Consider the following 19,123-nt stretch of genomic DNA (forward strand, 5'->3'; position numbering starts at 1 on the left):
AAAGAACGTAAGAGAGATAGAGAGAGAAACAAAAATAAGAGACAGAAACTAGCGACAAAAAGGTATAATAGGAACACGAAAAGGCTGAGGAATATTGTATACGCGAGTGAAACATAAGTGACGCTCGAGTTAATTTTAGAAGGCTGGCGTCTCAGATATAGCGACTCCTTTTGCAGTGATGCCGGTGTTGAAGGTGTAGGAATTCGGCTAATACCAATTACAATATCACATATCACCGCACATCGTTTCCATAAAGGTGTGACTGAGCTAACTGTATATACGAACATTGATGTAAGCCTCCCGCAGATTTTTGGCACGGTATAAATTCCACCCCATGAAACCCTCGAAAACCTACGAAATGATTTTTTCTTGCTGCACAGGACTGTTTATAAACGGTGGAATAAATGCGACGATCAGTGTCACTTCATAGGGATATCAAGAAGAGATTAAATCCCTGGACGACGAGACCGGGGCGCGATTACCTGTTAAAAGTACATACATCGACTCCCGGCGGCAGCATTGACGCATCCTGGAGCTCAAATGTCGGGCAGAGAGAGTTATTCCTGGACCCACGTGCTTGGAATATCTCTTGAGAGATCGGAAGCTGAGAACGAAAACTGCGTGAATCAACGGCGAAGCCATATAGCTAGTCGCAGGTGGTAGCGATTATATCACAACCAACCAAAGGTGATCATAATTCAGCCAGAAATCGTGCAGACTAAGTATAATCTCGAAGGTCAAATGCACTCACTTGAATCCAAGCTCGACTTTCGTTTATCAAGTCCGAGAAATCAGGTCAATTCTGAATCTTCCTACCAAAAGGAAATGGGGCTGCGACCTATAAGCAGTCAAGAAGCAGCGTCGTTGGTTGTTATAAGACCTGAACGCTTAAGAGGAATAGTGTGTCGAGGAAACTGATTACATACTATAGAACACAGATGACAATTTTTTTCGGGTGCTATAAATTTTGTAGGATTCTAAACATCCATAGTTTATGTTCACTCTTTGAAGTTGGTTGTCTTGAGGTTGACGGTACGCCGTTATTCCAATTTGACTTCGTAAAGCACTGATTTCTTCTGGATACATACCATTTCCCTTTGAGTGGGGGAATTTCTCTGCTTCCAACCTCAAACTCTAGTAAATAAACAAGATTTTCAATTCCAAATTGTTCTTTCCAGATTTTCAGGTACAAGCGGAAATGTCGTGTTTTTGGAAGAGAACATGCCTTGTGAAGTCGAATATACGTATACCGTCAACCGCGTCCCGACCAACTGATTTTACTCAAAAATGGATCCATGTGTCCAAATGTCATTCAAATGTGGTTTTTGACGTTTGAACGGCATAAATCAACCACAATTTTATCGAAATCGCCAGAAGTTACGGTACTCGAGAGAAGAAACAATGTTTGGGACCTATAATATTCAGTTTCCGTGAGACACTGGTTCCCTCAATGGCCGTCGCGCTCATCGGTATTTGGGAAAGAACGGGTGGGATCGGCGCACCCTTGACTTATATATTTTGGTTTAGTGAAAGGCGAACTCCCCCTCGATCGGGTAAGACTGGTAATGGCAGCGTGGATCTCCAGGCTTAGTCCCCGCAGCCTGGGTAACTGTTTTAGTTTCGAACGTTGTAAGGGCGCTATTTTCGTTCCCCTCGCACTAAATATGGTCAGATAGACGTTGGCGTTGTAGCCGGGCAGACCACCCCGACCACTCAAGTTCCGGATGGTGGGGGAATGGACGAAAGTTACTTAGAGAAGTCCACCTCTACGAGTCCGACAGTTGGTTCGTAGTGACCATCTCGTACCATCCTCCCAGAAACCAACACTAGTCATGGTAAGTAGAAAACCAACACGATACCCGCACGAAATCCAGGATGATCTCCCCTCCCAAAACAAAAATTAATTACGATCAAGTTTAAACGAAATGTAAAAAGATAAAAAAAACGAATCAACATATTAGCCCACCTCAAGTGCTTTCAACGGAAGTGAAGATGTCGTACAAATTGATAGTCACGGGAAAAATGACAAGTGAATGTTGTTTAACGAACAAAATACCGTATACGCCGGATGTGATGTAAGGAAAAGTGTGACACCGATTACAAATGCCATTATCGCACGAAGATGCAAGGGCTGCATTTCATTTGGACAATTGGATTACGTGTGTTCAATTATAAATGTACAGTGTTTCCTTTTTACAAGAATTACCAAGTGCTTCACCGTTAGACTCGTTAGGGTGTCTGGCTTCTTTCCCGGAGTATCGTGACTATTGCCATTACTTAGAAATGAAATATTTTCAAATTTCGCGTATCAGCAAGCTTTTATGCAAGCTCTATTCGAATGAATCGTACGTGGAAGCCCGTTATTGCAGCCGGTTGATATATCATTCAGAAACATAGCGGTGAGGAATTTGGCACCAAGATCTACGCGAACGACTTGGAATCCACGCGTGATGAACTAATACACTCTTCATATCTCGCTGCACGTAATTTGAAATCATCTTCCACGTGACTGTGAATCAAATTTAGACAGCTGTAAAGTTGTTCACTAATTTTGTTGAATGAAAACGAATAAGCAATTATCAAAACACCTTGAAAGGAGATTTCCTTGGTACACGGTAAGCGTGTAACGGAAAACAACGGTAAATTGGGAATTTTGAAATGATCACCGTTTAAAAAATGCGTCCACCATCGCACGCATTCGCCTTGCGAAAAAGTCGGTATGTTTTTGAATTACGTAAACACACCTAAAACAGAAAAAGAATGAATTTCATACATGTATGAAACCGGTTCAATAGCGGAAAAGGAGTACGTCGATTTTCACAATCTTCCGAGCGGTACGAAATAAGAAAATTACGTAATGAAACGGTAACTCGAGATCCGGTCTCGTTGGTCGAGGCGTAATCCGCCCCCGGTGTCTAAATACGTCTTGGCCGGTGCCAAGTTTATAATTAGACTCAGCTCTACGCGAGGGACGCCTTAGAAATTTTCATGGCACGATCAAGACTTCCCTGGTGATTTAACCCGCCACGCTTGGATCATCCCAGGGTCTGAGAAGCTCGTTACATTGCCTAATTATCGCGTAATCGTCAGGGCTGAATTGACTGCCGACTGTCATGTCCGTTCACAGTTGTCGAGTCGTCATGATCCATTCATCCTTCATCAACAGTTCAGATTACTTGCCAAGATTTGCGGCATGATGAGGTTTCTGGATCATCTTGCCCTGAAAGTTTTATGGTCAGTTTAAATGACTATGTTCCATGTACAGATCTATGTTGAAATACGTGAGAACCATTCCTGAGCCGGTTGAAATGAATTGTACATCAAAATAGTAATCGTAATAGAATCGACTGAAAATGTTTAGTGAACTGTTTCATTGAACATTTATTATATTTCAAGCTTACCGTTCAACTATTACGGGATTGGGTAACTCACCTCAGAGTTGTAAAGTAATACTAGTATGATCATGCTCTTATAGTCCAAGAGACTATGTTTCACAGATGAACTAACCATACCAGCAACCCAATTACCTAAAAAGTCCCAAATAAACGAAATCAATCATTTTTCGGGTAGTGAAGAACGGAACCGCCAATTATTGACGCTTTACTACGATTACAGGCGGATAAGGAGAAGAAGAAGAAGCCCAAGAAGAAGGAGGAGGCGGCGGCGCCAGCGCCTGCACCCGAACCCGAACCTGAACCAGAACCAGCAAAACCACCATCCCAAACCGCCAGCCAGAGAGCAAGCAGCCGTGGAAGCCGAAAGGCCAAGCGTTCCGGCTCCAGCGTCTTCTCCATGTTCTCACAGAAGCAGGTCGCTGAGTTCAAGGAGGTTCGGAGTTTTTGGAAATTATCTAGTCCCATTCAAACGAGTAGTTTGCAACTCGAGACTGTGTACGAGATCATTCATAATTTTCCAAGCAGGGTCATGGTGGCATTATTTACAGTCATTCGCGTAGCTCGACCTTCACGGAAAAAACCCTCAACTTGGGTGTAAATTTATATCCTCGACTTTTTTGTTAGGGGAATTTAGCATCATCTATGAGTTGTGGGTTTTTTTCCGTGAGGGGAGTGGTCGAAATCATCCTTTGAGCGTATCGAACTATTTCCTCAATTCTTGCAATCCACAAACAGAATGATCTCGCGTGGCCTAGAACACGCTAATCTTAACACGGGGCCGAGGATATCTTCTAGCTGTCTTTGAAAATGAGTTGGAAAGTGTTGGTTGAAAAGATGATAATCAGTTTGTCTCTTGCTCGGAAATGCTCCTAACTCACTTTGGACCGATCTACAGGCTTTCCAGCTAATGGACCACGACAAGGATGGTATTATTGGCAAGAACGACCTTGCTGCCACAATGGACTCACTCGGTAAACTCGCTACCGAGAAGGAACTTGACGAGATGCTCGGTGAGGCTCCAGGACCCATCAACTTCACCCAACTGCTCAACCTTTTCGCTGCCCGCATGTCTGGATCAGGTACGTTCGCCATGTTCATCGAATTCACAAGCCCAAATACTCTGCTCCTAGGCCTCTATCCAGAGTAAAATGGCATCTGAACTGCTCTTGCCATCTTTTTGTTTCGCCTGAAATTTTGCTCGATAACTGGAAAGTTGTGAAAACGTCTGTTTAGCCAAAGTAGAATGTGAAGCGCATCAACAGCGGCCATGTTGATTTTTATCCAAATTCCAATTTTTCAGTTAAGTATTTTACGGACATTGACTTTGAAAATTTGATGTAACAAAAAGTGGTGGCGTTTCCAAAGTGTATAAAATCGTAAGCCCTAGTTTGATGCCACTTTTTTTTCTTCATCACAGGTCAGGACGACGATGATGTTGTCATCAAGGCCTTCAACACCTACGACGAGAACGGCAAAATCGACGGTGAAAGGTGAATACAAAATTTGTCAGGATTGATCCGACAATCTGCATTTTAGACATAAATTTATCATATCAATATGCATTTCGAAACATGGCGAGTGCTATGATGCTAAAATCGTACGATCTAAGTCTGAGATTAAAAAATTCGTTGCTGATACTAAAAGTAAGATCTGAGGCACTCTGATGTACTGCGTATATCAATCGATTTACGAAGTTCGTTACAAGAAAGAAAAGTGACGTGATTAATCAGTTGGTTAACAAGTTGAGCTATGAGTGCAAAATTATTTTGGAACTTTTTCAGGCTGAGGCACGCCCTCTTGACCTGGGGAGACAAATTCACCCCACGAGAGGTCAACGACGCGTTCGACCAGATGTACATCGACGACAAAGGATTCATCGACACACAGTCCCTGATCGCCATGTTGACCGGAACCGGCGACGAAGAAGACGAGTAAGAAGGACGACCAGACCTCGCAAACAGCAAACAACAAAACAAACAATCACTATCACCACCATCGTCGCAGGATTGACTCGTGGACCGGTTTAAATTAAACTGGCGAGGCAGAGGGAGTCGTGAATATAACAATTGTCAAGATGCACAGGAAAAGAGACTCCGTCGATGCGTGAGACAAGTTGAAAAGTATTGGAAAAATAATAAACCACATACAAAATGAAGAACAATAAACGTACAATGGAGAAATGACGCGCATGGTCGAAAAACTGCGTGAATAACGGCTGCAGTTCGGAAAAACATCTCCACGCAACATGCAGAGTTTTTTTTTTTGAATAAAAAAATCCAAAATACTTATGTACTTAATATTACTACATTGTTAATATATAATACTTTAATTATTTAAATACAATTCACACGTCAAGCTCCGCATATAATATATATATATATATATATGTACATGTATGTATATATCGTGTATGTTATAGATATCTCATAACATATATAGGATACTAGAACTCGAGTTATTCCACGTTTAGAAAATCTTGCGATCGATATTTCGGCGGAGGGGAAAAATCTTGCGATGTTGTCCTACATAGGTACGTACCACTCATTATCATATTGTAAAATGACATAAATTAACTATCGCCGGATTATTGTTTCAACCTGTGAGATTGTCAATTCTCTCATTTCACCGTATCATCATTCATCATATCCATACGCATATTCAAAGACATATCCATCACACGTTATCTTTCATCTAATAAAAAATTATTTCAAAGCCCAGGCGGATTTCTATTATTATTATATAATTATGTCTCAACTTACCACCAACTTTTTTTTTTTCTCTATAGTTTCGTTTTCAGTTCGTTTTCAAAAAGTTAGATAATTTTGCAATCGCGCCAACGACCTAAATACATGAGACGTTTTCTCAAGTTTCTTTTTCAAACACTTAAGATGATTTTTTCAAAGTTCCCGTTTGGTATGAACACAACGTAATGTTCCCTATTTTTGCAACAACCTTTATCGCTATTTTTAATTCTAACAGATCTTATAAGCTGTTCAGAGAATTTATGCAATAGCACACCGATGAAATGTCGCGAATAATAACCATAGCATTATAACTTCCTAAACTCAGCGCCTTTATAGAATTTATTTAGAAATAAGAATTTTTCTTCTAGCTATATTTTAACTCTTTTCAAGCTATGATATTTTTATTTTTAAGGCGAACTCGAAAGATCTTATCGAAAGAGTTAAATTAAGCCGCGATAAGATCAGTATTCACCCGTGTCAGTCGCCTCAAAAACGTAAAAAATATTAATATCGCATTTTGACATTTCAGTCATGGTGTAAGAATTAATAACGTATGCGGTAGAAAAAACTCTGTTTTAGTGTGTACTCAACTCTTATATCATATTGAATTTATAAAAAATTCTTAGAGTTAGCTAATTTTTCGCCAATCATAGTTGAACGATGTGCACAAAATCGTGCATGTTAAAAAAAAAGAAGGAAGCGCAAAATTCCGATTTCATACAGGCATATGCATTTTACATGTGAAACGCGTGAATAACGGAATAAAAAATTTTCAATGTCTACGCTCTCTTGGCGGGTGAAACGATGACTAGATTATATATTCTTGCCGTGATTTTATTTGGCGTGAAATGTTGCCCGATAGCTGACGAGTACTAGAAATTACCGTAGATTTGAAATAGAATTGCAAGCGAGTGAACGGCGTCCATGTTGACCAAGTGCCAGGATTCGAATTCGTCTGTCAAATATTTCATAAATTATGTTTTCATAACTTTAGCGAACAGCTGATCTACGATACTTTACGTGAAATATATTCATATGATGAATTATTTCCGAGCTGCGTGATAGAAAATTACGAGAATTTGTCTTGAGTCATAATTCAATTGCAAGGTTTAGTTACGAGCAACGTTGATCGCGGTTCGTTTCTGGAATCTTGGTGACTCGGTCGTCTAAATAGTGGGATTTTGAGTTAAACGATTACCGGGTGACCGCTTGAACCAAAATAACGCAGTTAACCTCGATATTATTAAGCTCATCATCTGTCCGCCCCAATCTTCATCTTTAAGCATCTATAATTTTGCTGGCACCGTATACCCAAGAGAAGACGCCTCTTCATCATAAACTTGGAACGACATCAAAATTCAAAATAGTTACATTTTGATAAGCTGTATATAAACAAATATTTGAACAGGCAACAGCTGTACGAATTTCATTGGTGGTAAGAGTTCAAAACTTTCGAGAGTGAATTCGTTTTTAATGCGATATTTATGTAAAAAAATGTGTCGCTTTAAACTTCTAGAAGAAAAAATTACGTGAAAACCAAGACGAAATAAGGTTCTTTTGCAGTGAAATTTATTATCTTTTTATGATTATTCTACGAATAATTTTCTCGTATCTATAATTCCTTTGCTTTAATTTCTCGGATCTATCGTTCCATTTGAGTGCATTCGGGAATAAAGATCATATGGAATAAGTAATTCAGAAAATATTTTTTCCCTGTAATGAATTTACCAGGGATACGAAATTTTGTTGCGGGTTGCGGTCAAGTCAGATAAAAGACGCCGTAGATTCCGGATAATCAGAAAAGTAATATAAAAAAAATATGAAACTAATTGTAAGTGATCTGGAAGTTATTTTTTAACATCTATTCAAATTAAAAAAGGAAACTGAACCTAAATTCATCAGAACTGATAAAACATCTTTGGCGTGTTACCAGAAACGTAATGATTTTATACTATATTCATAATTTAAAAATATTATCAACGCTGCCAATGAGCAACATATTTTTAAAAAAGTTGTATCTTCTGTATAGTCAATAAATATTCACGCAATCGGTTGGAAGAGTTTGAATAATCAAAATCTGATCTGTATTCTGCGTTGAAATACGAAAGAAAATAATTCGGTGGACTAGAAAATTTTAATATGAAGTATACAGAGACAGCAAGGAAATTTGTAGCAACACCTAGAATTTTGCAACTTTCATTAACGGGTTTGCTACATTAGGAATACCACTTGGGTATATTTGCGAAATCTTTACCGTTGCAGTAAAAAGTCCAATTCGACAGTTGAAATTTCTGTTTTTTAGATATTAACACTGAAATTTGCAGGTTCAGCGAATTATTTTTTTCATGAAGTAATACTATACAAAAACTACACTCTAGTTCATTAGTCGACAAGTGAAATTGTTACATGGTGTTCAAAATGTATGTAGGGTAGACCGGGGACCGACGGACCCCCTAAGTCGCTAATTATATTTTGTTGCTTTTTGATCTGTCTCGAACAAATTCATTATTAATTTCCGTAATTTAGAAGAAAAAAAAAAAAATTCTGCGGCACGACGGACTCCAAAAATTTGAGCAAAAACAATGATTTTTCGTTTTTGTCTCGGTCTTCCCTACTTTGTCCCTTTTTGTGATAAAAAAATAGGTGGGAAATATTTGCGGAGAAACAGCGGTTTTGGCTCATTTTGAAATTTACAAACGCGTTTGGTCAATATTCATAATAATATCTTAACAATAATTCACTATCATTCATACGGACCTACGGAAATATTTGGGAACTTTGGCGTTGTCGAAATTAAAGGGGCTATAAACCATCAAAACTAATATCTGAATATGAACATAAATGTTTCTTTTTCCAACACACCACGCAGCAGCGGAACCTTCAATCTATATTCACGTTGATGAATTGCATGCAATCAATTAACACCAAAAAGTACACTGAGAAAAATTTCATTTGTTATAGTAACTAAAAAAATTCAATCAAACAGGTATCGTTAAAAAAAAACTGTTTGAATATTGTTTGTATTACGAAAAACGAGGTACAAGCAACCATTTTACGCTATTGTCGATCCTTTCTTGGTAATCGCAACGCAAAATCAGTTTGTGCGGTTTACTCTACATTTTTAGTTAAATAAGGCATTAACATCAATTTATTGTTGTACAAGCGTTAAATTTTCGCAACAGTTACAAGAAAATATAGTAACAGTGATCGTAATGAGAAAGAATAGTAACGGATACTAGACTTTCCGGTAACAGGTGAAAAACTAATTTTCATTTTGTACCTAGAGCTATATTTTTCCATTGTGATGAAAAATGACAATGGTTAAGGAATGAGCGGTAACCGGAACTAAAAATTTTTCTCAGTGTAAAGAAGGGTGAAAAACATCATCAGACTCACCGATTCCGGAGGATGCGCAGGCTGGGGAACGCCGTCTTCTTCGAGACTGAAGCGATCCACTTATCCGCGGAGTTACAACCTCCGGCGTTAACGGGCCAGAGGAAGAAAATTGTAACATCCGAGGAACAGGTGGAAACAGGAAGCGCAAATACGATGAGTACTTGCCAAGTGACGCGAATTATGACGGTGGGCGTAATCGGAATGGACCATATATTCCAGACTGGATCTGCAGGGTCGCAGCTGATGAAATTCGTCACTCATCGTCGATCCCGATTAGGCAGTGAGAACGGTGCCGAGCGCCATGTTGGCGATTTGGGGGGAGTCGATTTCTCTCTCTCAAAGAATTTGGATTTGAATTTTAAATTTGACGAATGGCACACCGTCCGTGTTTACCCCTCCACTAAAATTCGGTCCAGGAAAAAAACGCGCCCCTGCTCAGGAATACTTTCATCTTCTATCTAGAAAAACATCTCGCTGCTGGAGATGAATTTAATTTCATTCCACAAGTGGGGGTCGGGCACTTACCGCGCTTCTATAAAACTACCCGTGTCAACGTTTGAGAAGGCAGTTGTTGGTCCACATTACGTCTCGACTCAATTCGACGGCGTTTCGCGTCATTTTTCAGTCCATAAACTGAATTTACATCATGTCCGACTCAACGGTCGCCTCTGAACAACTCAAGGAGTCTAATCCCAGCAAAGATAAGGTCTCTTTCATCATATGCAATTTGGGAATGCAGTATACATTGTAAAAAAAGGTGGTACTGAAGTTAACTGTAATTGGCTAGTGTGGACCATTTTTTATGGCCATTTCGGAAGTTCAGCATCGGATAGTGTTATATAATTGACATCAGACGGTCTTGAATTTGTACCAAATTCTAGTCTACAAGAGTCGACACTGCGTTTTCTTACAGTGTATCAGTACAGTTTCGATATCTTTTTCACACAATTTGTGTTCTTTCTCGATCACCATTACAGAAGAAGAAGAAGTCGCTTAAAACGCCCGAGGGAAAGTCCAAAAGCTCGAGCAGAAAATCGTCGACCGTTTCACCAGCGGAGAATGGTGATGCGGCAATCGAAATCCAGGAAGAAGAACATGTCATTCAAGGAGAACTCACAGCCGATGATTCGTCGCAGAACAATGAGACGGCCGAGGAAAAACCGGATGTCGAAACATCGTCCAAAGTACAAAAAAAGAATGTCACCATGCTGCGGGAGACGGACTTCCGGAAGTTGGCTGAACTGAAGGAGGTGAGTCTTGACAGTTGCATTGTTTAGTCATCATTCCATTACAATGTTAAGAACCATTTTCAACACTTTTCAGGCTTTTCACCTCTTCGACATCAACAGAGACGGATACATCGACAAAGAGGACTTGAAGTTCACCTTTACCTCGATGGGAAAACCGGATGTTGCTGATGAAGCACTCGACCAAATGCTCGCCGAAATGTCGTCTAGTGATGTCGACTTTGACGCGTTTGTTAAGCTGTTTGGGTTGGTATTTTTTTTGGGTAGACCTTTTTTTACCAGTCTTTCATGACAAGCTCAACTAGATTTCAAGTATATCGCTTACGCGAACATAAAACTGTGGAGTTCTTTGATCAGTGTTCAGAATTATGGCTCGGAAGTTATTTACCGGAAATTGAGAGGTCGCAACATTTTCTGAACACTGATCATTAGGCTGTAGAAATTCTTAAAAACCCTTAAGAGTATAGTGTGGATGCCAGAACATCAAAAAAATTAGGCTCTTCCAATAAATTGGATGTAAACTTCGCAGCGTTCAGCGAAGCGTCGATTTCCGGGTTAACGATAATGCTTTAAACATGAGCAGGTACAAAGTTGTCGAACTGGACCCTGAAGAAGAGCTGCTAGCGGCATTATCGAACTGGGATTATCTCGGGAACGGAATGATATCGGAAGAAAGGTGAATAAACTTATATAAAATATCAGGATAGACAATTCAAATCATCATTTCAAATCTTTCAGATTGAAGCGCGATCTTCAGGCCTGGGGTGATAAATTCTCGGCAAAAGAAGCAGAACGTGCCCTGGAGGAGGCGCCGCTCTACAAAAAGGACGGAGACACGTTCATAGACTACGTGAAATTCTGCCAAGATATTTGCGGTCTTCGCAACGTGGAAAAGACCAGGGACATCGAAAAGGAAGCGGAAGCTTATGAAAGAGATTTAGAATCACTCGTGAAATAGCAATGATACCTCAAAACAACAGTGATAAAAAGTTTTGGATTTTATTCACGATACGACCACCGTTCGATTTAAGGTATACATACGTTAACGTACTCGCGACCAATAAGTACTAGGTGCAGTGATTTAAGTACTCCAATTGCGGTCAATTGTAATAAAGCGTTTGTCGAACGGTTCCGACTATTCTTCATAGTACTCCCAAAACGATTCGGGTAATATTATACGTATAACATATTGTGTCTGTAAGCGTAAATCAAGTACATTTCAGGTTCAAGTATTCTTCGGTTCTCTTCGGTGCTGTTACTTATGCGTTTTGAACATCATTTGCAGAGATTCCCCTTCATTCTCCTTTCTTGGGTCTGTATCCAAAGATCGATGATCCAATCCTGATGTTTGTACTACCGAGTTCGATCTGCAATACAAAAGTACGAATGTGCCGATATGAATCTGGAATTTTTTTTCAATTCCATGACTGGGCTTACGGCATGTTCGTAGTCGCTCGACATTCCCATGGAAAGCTCGACGGCTCTGCTATCGAGATTCAATTCCTGGCAAATCTTACTGTGCAATTCTTTCAGTTTGAGGAAATCCGGATTTGGACCAGCGCTGGGATCGTAACCGTACTTTCCGATCGTCATTATACCGGTGAATTTCAAATTTTTACAATTCTCTATCACGTGTTTCACCAAGTTAGAAGCCTCGCTCGGTTGGCAGCCATTTTTTTCTATGCACGACAGAAGAGGATCATTAATCATGAAGCATTAAAAGTAGAAGCATATCTTTCGTTGAAAGACAGCTCAACAGTTTTTATCAACTTTAAATTTAACAAAAAATATAGAATTTTTTATCACCTTCTTCGCCGCTTGTGTTTATCTGTACCATCACCTTCAGCAGAGACTCTTCAGTTTTTCGAAATTTTGGCCAGGCATTGTTCAGCCCAGTCGCAAGCTGTTTGGAATGTACAGTTTCGATGATGTACAAATTTGGAACGGCTAGGACTTTGTTTATCTTGTTGCTTTGTAGGTGGCCGATGAAATGCCACCGTATGTCCTTGCATTTTGATAATATATCCGGGTTGTGTCCCTTCTCTAACAATTCGTTAACGTAATTTTCACCAAAATGCCTTTGACCCGCCTCATAAGCCTCGATCACAAGTGCGGCAGGTTTAGTTTTGCTCACGGCAACTAGTCGAGGCTGGAAATGCGCTAATTCCTGCATTAAAATAAGAAAAAAATAAGCAGCTGACAACGGAAATGATTGTCAAAATTCTTAGCCGACAAAATATACGCCCTTTGATTTGTGCTTGGTTTGAAAAACTAGTTTTTGTTTAGATCTCTTGTAATGATTGGTATAAAAGTTTTATTTTGTACCCTCTAAATGCAACAGTTATTCACGATGTTGAAAAAGCTTATTTTGTTCTGAAATTTGATTCCAAATTTTATACTCTGAAAGTTCGTACACTGGTCAGTAATTATGTACAGACTGTTTCCAAATTGTAAATATATGGGAAATTACACGAATTACGACGGTGTATTGCTTGAATTCCAAATCTAAACTGTACGTACTCCTGTGACTTCAATTTTCGTAATTTCAAATTAATGGTCGAGATAAAGAGAAGACAACGAATGTCCCATAAATTAAAAATGTATAATATGTATCGGACACGCGTAAGTACGTATAAGAAACTTGTAATTACACACAGACAATGTATGTCAAAATTTTCCGTTGAAAAGTATAAATCCATTAGCATTAAAAATAAGTAAGTACGTTAGGGTGGTCCTCATTTAGAATGTTGACGAATTTATTCCGGATCACCCCACCAAATCAACTATAAATAATTCAAAAACAATTCACATTTTTTTTCAGATTTTTATATCAACTGTAACCCGTGACTGTAAGAGGAAGGATTTCCCAATTTAAAATACACGTGTATCAGACACGTTCTTAGTATATATTTTACTGTAAGAGTAATAATGTTCGTAAAAATCCATGAATGTGAGGTTCTAATGAGCATCAGTGCTACTATCTGAGAAAAAATTCACATCATCATACCAGGTAATATAGACAATTGCATTTCTTATAAATAAAAAGAAAAAGTCAAATTTCTAGGGTGTGCAATTCGTCGAGATTGGTTGGTATGATGATGTGAATTTTTTCTCAGATAGTAGTACTAATACTCACTAAATCCTCGCAATTACAGATTGATTCGAACACCGTCACTCTTACAATAAATTATATGCTGAGAATGTACCTGAAACAGGTGTATTTTAAATGGCGATATCCATCCATTTACAGGCACGGATTAGAATTGATATAAAAATCTGAAAGAATTAGGAAATTGTTTTTGAATTATTTATAGTCGATTTGGGGGGTGGTCTGAAAATAAATCATCAACACCCTAACTAAAGATCACCCCAAGGTACATATCAATAGAAGATGTAAAAAAAATCGTTGCGAGTTCAGAAAATATCAGCAGATGGGATATAAATACAATGCACATTGGATGTGTAATATTATAACAATGGTGAATAAACAATAATTTGTCGGTGAAAAAATGTTCTCAATTTCGTTGTAACGGTGTATATCATGTACTTCTCATAGACTCAGAGGTTTCCCAGAGTTCGAGACTTTCCGTTTGTTTACTACCTATACGTTTGTTTACGCGATTCTCCAGGCTTGACATTGTGTACAGGTTCTGTTTTGATCCGGATGGAATTATGGTCAGTGCTATTCGGGCCGCCGTCAAACTCGGGTCGGATTCTGAACATCAAGTGAGTTCGCGTTCGGTTTGTGGAAATGGAAATGTGGAGTGTGATGTCAATCTTTTCTTTCCTGAATAGTGTACGGCCCCCGGTCGCGTCACGCTCGAATATCGTGTTAATTTTTTATCTAGCTAACGTAAGTTCGGGCTGTATTGTTGCCGTATCGATTGCCGGTAAGGAAGAGGGCGCATGAGAACAGTTGACGATCAGACTTCGGCCAGCGTCGTGGACGACAAGCGGTAAATGAGAGTGTAGAGCATCGATCGCCAAGTGAACAGCTGCGTAAACACACTGAGGAAAACAAGGTGCGTACGAAAATAATGTAACAAATATGCGATTGAATGTAGGAGAAATAAGGCGACACGGTACGAAAACAAAACTGACAGATCGTAGCGAAGACTCGATTCTCTGGGTTTATGAATTTGGCAAAAAATTGAACGTCTGTGATCAAGAGACTAAAGAACGCATCACGCCGTCATAACCGTCAATATTTACGGACGAGTGCCGTAGGTACAAAGAGGCTTATGTAACAACCGAAAAAAATTTGTGAATTATGATTCGCTAACTTTGAGCTCTACGTGAGATAGGTTATTTGAATTTTACGAAGACGTACCGGATGTCTTCTCGACGATGCGGCTGCTACCTTGTCTCTGACTGCTCTTAGACCCGATGCGACGTCAGCCATTTTTCTGGTCAACATGTTTTTTTCCATCACGCCAGACGAACGAAGCATCCGAGCAGTTCATCGCTCTGCGGATCCTCCTAGTTCCGCCACTTTCCGATTATCGCTGTCAAGTTATCGACGAAACACAATCGCGACGAATAATTAACGCCAGTTTATTTATTACTAACTAACGACTACGAAGCGATTATGTTGTCTTGCAATCTCTTTAGCACGAAATTGCCAATCTTTGCCCGATGTTCGATTAATTTTTCACGCATTTTCTTTAGAAATCAATTATCTGAATAATAACTTATCCCCTGAAGGGTCGGGTTTGAGCTCCTTTCTATGTTACCAACAGTCGGTAAAAAAAAACACAATGGCTTGTACCGTGCTATATGTTTTTTTATAACTGCAAGTAGGTTCTCACAGATCGCGTGAGGGTGAAGAGTCGAGGTGGCGGGTAGGAAATTAAGGGTAGAGAATAATTAAGATCTAAGATTAGTTAGGAATGTTAATTAAAGTTGTCAGGATGATGTACGAGCGAAATGTCTTTTCCACAGTTATAATTACGCGTTAAATAATATTATAATTGGTCAGCATGTTTGCACACACATCTTTGTATATGCTTATACATATTACATGTATACGTATATAACAGGAATCGTTAAAATTGAACATTAAGCCGCTCGTGTAATGTATCGCTGATTATTATACTTATTGATTGTGCTGCTGTGACGTTCCCGTCACGTTGTTGGTGTTACATGAGCGTAACAGGCACCGTCATGAGATTCCCATACCCGTAATGAGATAATTATAAATCACATCCTATTCATCAACGCTGCATAACGATTTAGCAATTTCACCAATAAAATTCTGCGGTAATTAATCACATCCAACTATTATGGCAGAAAAAATTAAAAAACCAATAAACCGATTGACACGTGTAAATAGAATTAACAAAATTTATGCTTTCTTAATACGGATTTCTTAGTTCTATATACATTTGACTTCTATCTTATTTACAATCTCAATGTTGTTATATCGATCATCGAGAGAACGATCATAATTCATAATCTTCTTCTTGGCTACCGTATTATTACGTTACGATTCAACTAAAACGGAATATTTGTATGTATCAATTTTCGTTAATATTATGGCTGGCCGAAATTACTTAGACATACCTATATTATAATTCCAGACCGCGAATACATTTTTCAAGGTTTATACGGGGATTAGGCAATCGTTCTTCTGCTGCACGGTTAAAGTGATCATTAGTGGTATTTTTACAATCACTTGTATAGCCTTGGCCGCACGAAATTGGTCTGTAATTCTAGGAACAAGGAGAAAAAAAAAATAACGTTAATCAAAAATTTACATTTAATTACAAGACGTTTAGGTCCCGAAAAAAATCCTAGGTGTTTGTGTGTATAAATGTCGAAAAATATATTCAAACGGTCGGCACTGTTTCAACGCGTAGTTACCGCGTAGCTGATCATACGGCACGATATATTATGCAGTTCATAAACACGCCTTATAAGCACATCATTATTTCGGTTAAACTTGTCCGCATATAAAACCGCGAAAAAAGAAACGGAGAGAAGAAACTGACCCGCGTGAATAATAATTAATTTACATGGTAATTAAGCCGAGAACGACCTCTTGACTCGCTCGCCACCGCTGCAGGATATCAGTTCGTAGAAGTTTTTTAACCCCCAGGCTACTGGCATGATAGGAAATAATAACCAAGAATTATTAAGTTCATCAATTTTCATCATCTTTATCGTATTTATACCGCGGCTTGTAATGAAATGCGAATTTGAGATCGTGCAACAGGTTCGAATAAAAAGTATCGAAAGAGAATAGGTAATAACGAAGAAGATTCGTTCGAAAGTTGTGTCACAAGTCAATGATCAAGTTGCATTTAATTAAAACAAAATATCCTTTGCGTGAAAATTTGTTTGAAACGATTGAATTTTAGGTCTATTGTACAAAATTTCCGTTACAATGATTTTATACAGAGCTTTGATCGTATTTTAATATCTATTATTGTGAGTCTTATCGTTACAAATTAAACAGTGGAATTTACCCATTAATTAACGACCTTTTTATTCTTAGAAAACTTTCTAATTAAAATTCAATTTCATCAGCTTGAGCTAGATATTTTTACCCGCGTACAAAACAGGCTCAAATTTCTACAGATGAAAATAATTTACTCAGTGTGAAAATAACTTTACCATCTAGCGCTTGATGATAATTTGTATAATTATCACCTACGAACTTTAGATTTCGATCGATTGCCTAGCATACGAAAAAAAAAAGTCGAAACCATTTTTCTTCGTCTTGCATTACGTGCACGGAGTAACGGGGGATGGATAAAAGTTTCCCCTTCGATCCAGCCACCATATTATAAACCATTAAACCGAGTCCAACCCCCGTCGCGTTCAACAAAGCTGCCTGAATGCCGGCTAATTCGCAACAATGGCTACGTAGGCCATATATTAATGGTTGGGAACATATTCATCTCAGGCCTCGAGGCCGAGAACTCGACGTTGCAGATGCTGCTGCGATGCGGAATTTCCGCGCGTCAAGTCGTGCAGTTGTATATACATATATGCGCATACGGTACACGCCATGCATATTCGTTGATCGAATAGGCATATAATGCACGTGACAAATGGCGATGCAGGTATTCATCGAGAATATTACGAGGATCAAGCTCGGTCTGATGGCGTTGATGATTTTTTTTTTATCAAGACTGCAGACTCGTGGGACAAGTGATCCATACAATGCCAAAAATGAAATGATTTATCTTTGTGCGATAATTTTAAAAGATAATTTCTTCTCCGCGGATGAATTTTCTCAATTTACCTGTCGGTAAAACGTCAACTTTAAGCCGTGAAATGCTGTTTTATTTTTATTTCGTAATTATTTACTCAACAATAAAGTCTTCAATGATTGTTGTATAGTGATAGATAAGAATTGTGAAAAAAAATCTAATTTATCTTTTAATACGTATTTCATCATACATCGTAGAATTATTAATTTCTTCAATCATATTTTGAGTCAATTATGATATAAAGTTACGTGACTTAGATTGAGTAATAAATTTCGAATTTTTTTTTTTTGGTTTGTTTTTTTGGAATTAAAACTCAACGTTCTCTAAATGACACTAAATTACTATGAAAATTATAATTCAAAGACGTAAAAAACGTTTGATCGTTTAATGGACATATAATTGACAAATTTTTACCCTCATCTAGATGATATTATTGCACCATGTGTCAAATTTATACATCACAATAGTATATCTTCCATACCCGTTGAAAAGTTATTTTCAAGTGCCCATAATCAGCTGAAAAATGATACCGAAAAACCAAAACATAAATAAAATACTGAGTAAAAATACGCAAAGACAAGAAACGCTGTCCCATATTACGTATAACAACCCGGAAGTTGAAGAAAGAAAACCAAATAAAAATTTATTACACTCACCCTCGGAACTCGAGCTGTGAGCTGCAGGCGTCTTATTGGAAAAGTTCATGTAGGTACATATGTATTATATACACGGTTATATTGTTGCGTCGTTCGTCTAACCCTGAATGCGCATCAATACGATATAGGGGTGATCTTATCTTCGATCCTTGTCCTATTTGTCTGTTATACTTATCGTTTTAGAGTTCTCGTTATGTACACCGTACAGCCCATTAGGAAATATAATCGCCAAGTCTGTTTAATCCCGCTTGGTTGCAGTTAATTACGATTTATAACAATATAAATGTTATATATGGCGCCACGTGAGAACCGTTTCTTTTCTTTTTCCTGATCTCGTTTGATTTATTATTTTCTTTTTTCTCGTCGCGGAGACCAGCTCTCTACGTCCTTTAAAGTCGGCCTCATTTAGGGGGAGGAAAGTCGGGTGAATTTTAACGGAAGAAAAGGAACCGCTGCACGGAAAATTTA

At 38.6% G+C, this 19,123-nt stretch overlaps 3 protein-coding genes across 3 annotated transcripts; 2 read left to right on the forward strand and 1 right to left on the reverse strand.

Moving 5' to 3' along the window:
* The first annotated feature begins 1,679 nt into the window (after positions 1–1,679).
* Positions 1,680–6,112, forward strand: LOC124302944 (myosin regulatory light chain 2). The gene is made up of 5 exons (XM_046759553.1): positions 1,680–1,835; positions 3,616–3,828; positions 4,291–4,474; positions 4,813–4,885; positions 5,177–6,112. Exons 1-5 carry the CDS (start codon positions 1,833–1,835, stop codon positions 5,328–5,330), a joined length of 627 nt encoding a protein of 208 aa, XP_046615509.1. The 5' UTR covers positions 1,680–1,832; the 3' UTR covers positions 5,331–6,112.
* A 4,002-nt stretch (positions 6,113–10,114) lies between these two features.
* LOC124302844 (myosin light chain 5-like) lies at positions 10,115–11,740 on the forward strand. The gene is made up of 5 exons (XM_046759413.1): positions 10,115–10,241; positions 10,513–10,785; positions 10,859–11,028; positions 11,366–11,458; positions 11,521–11,740. Exons 1-5 carry the CDS (start codon positions 10,182–10,184, stop codon positions 11,738–11,740), a joined length of 816 nt encoding a protein of 271 aa, XP_046615369.1. The 5' UTR covers positions 10,115–10,181.
* A 25-nt stretch (positions 11,741–11,765) lies between these two features.
* On the reverse strand, positions 11,766–15,268 carry LOC124302943 (pyridoxal phosphate homeostasis protein). Its single transcript, XM_046759552.1, has 4 exons — positions 15,113–15,268; positions 12,589–12,949; positions 12,220–12,461; positions 11,766–12,149 (listed from the first exon to the last, which is right to left on the reverse strand). Exons 1-4 carry the CDS (start codon positions 15,230–15,232, stop codon positions 12,078–12,080), a joined length of 795 nt encoding a protein of 264 aa, XP_046615508.1. The 5' UTR covers positions 15,233–15,268; the 3' UTR covers positions 11,766–12,077.
* Between the last annotated feature and the right edge of the window lie 3,855 nt (positions 15,269–19,123).

Source organism: Neodiprion virginianus, chromosome 4 (genome assembly GCF_021901495.1).
Source record: "Neodiprion virginianus isolate iyNeoVirg1 chromosome 4, iyNeoVirg1.1, whole genome shotgun sequence".
Classification (NCBI taxonomy): Eukaryota; Metazoa; Arthropoda; class Insecta; order Hymenoptera; family Diprionidae; genus Neodiprion; species Neodiprion virginianus.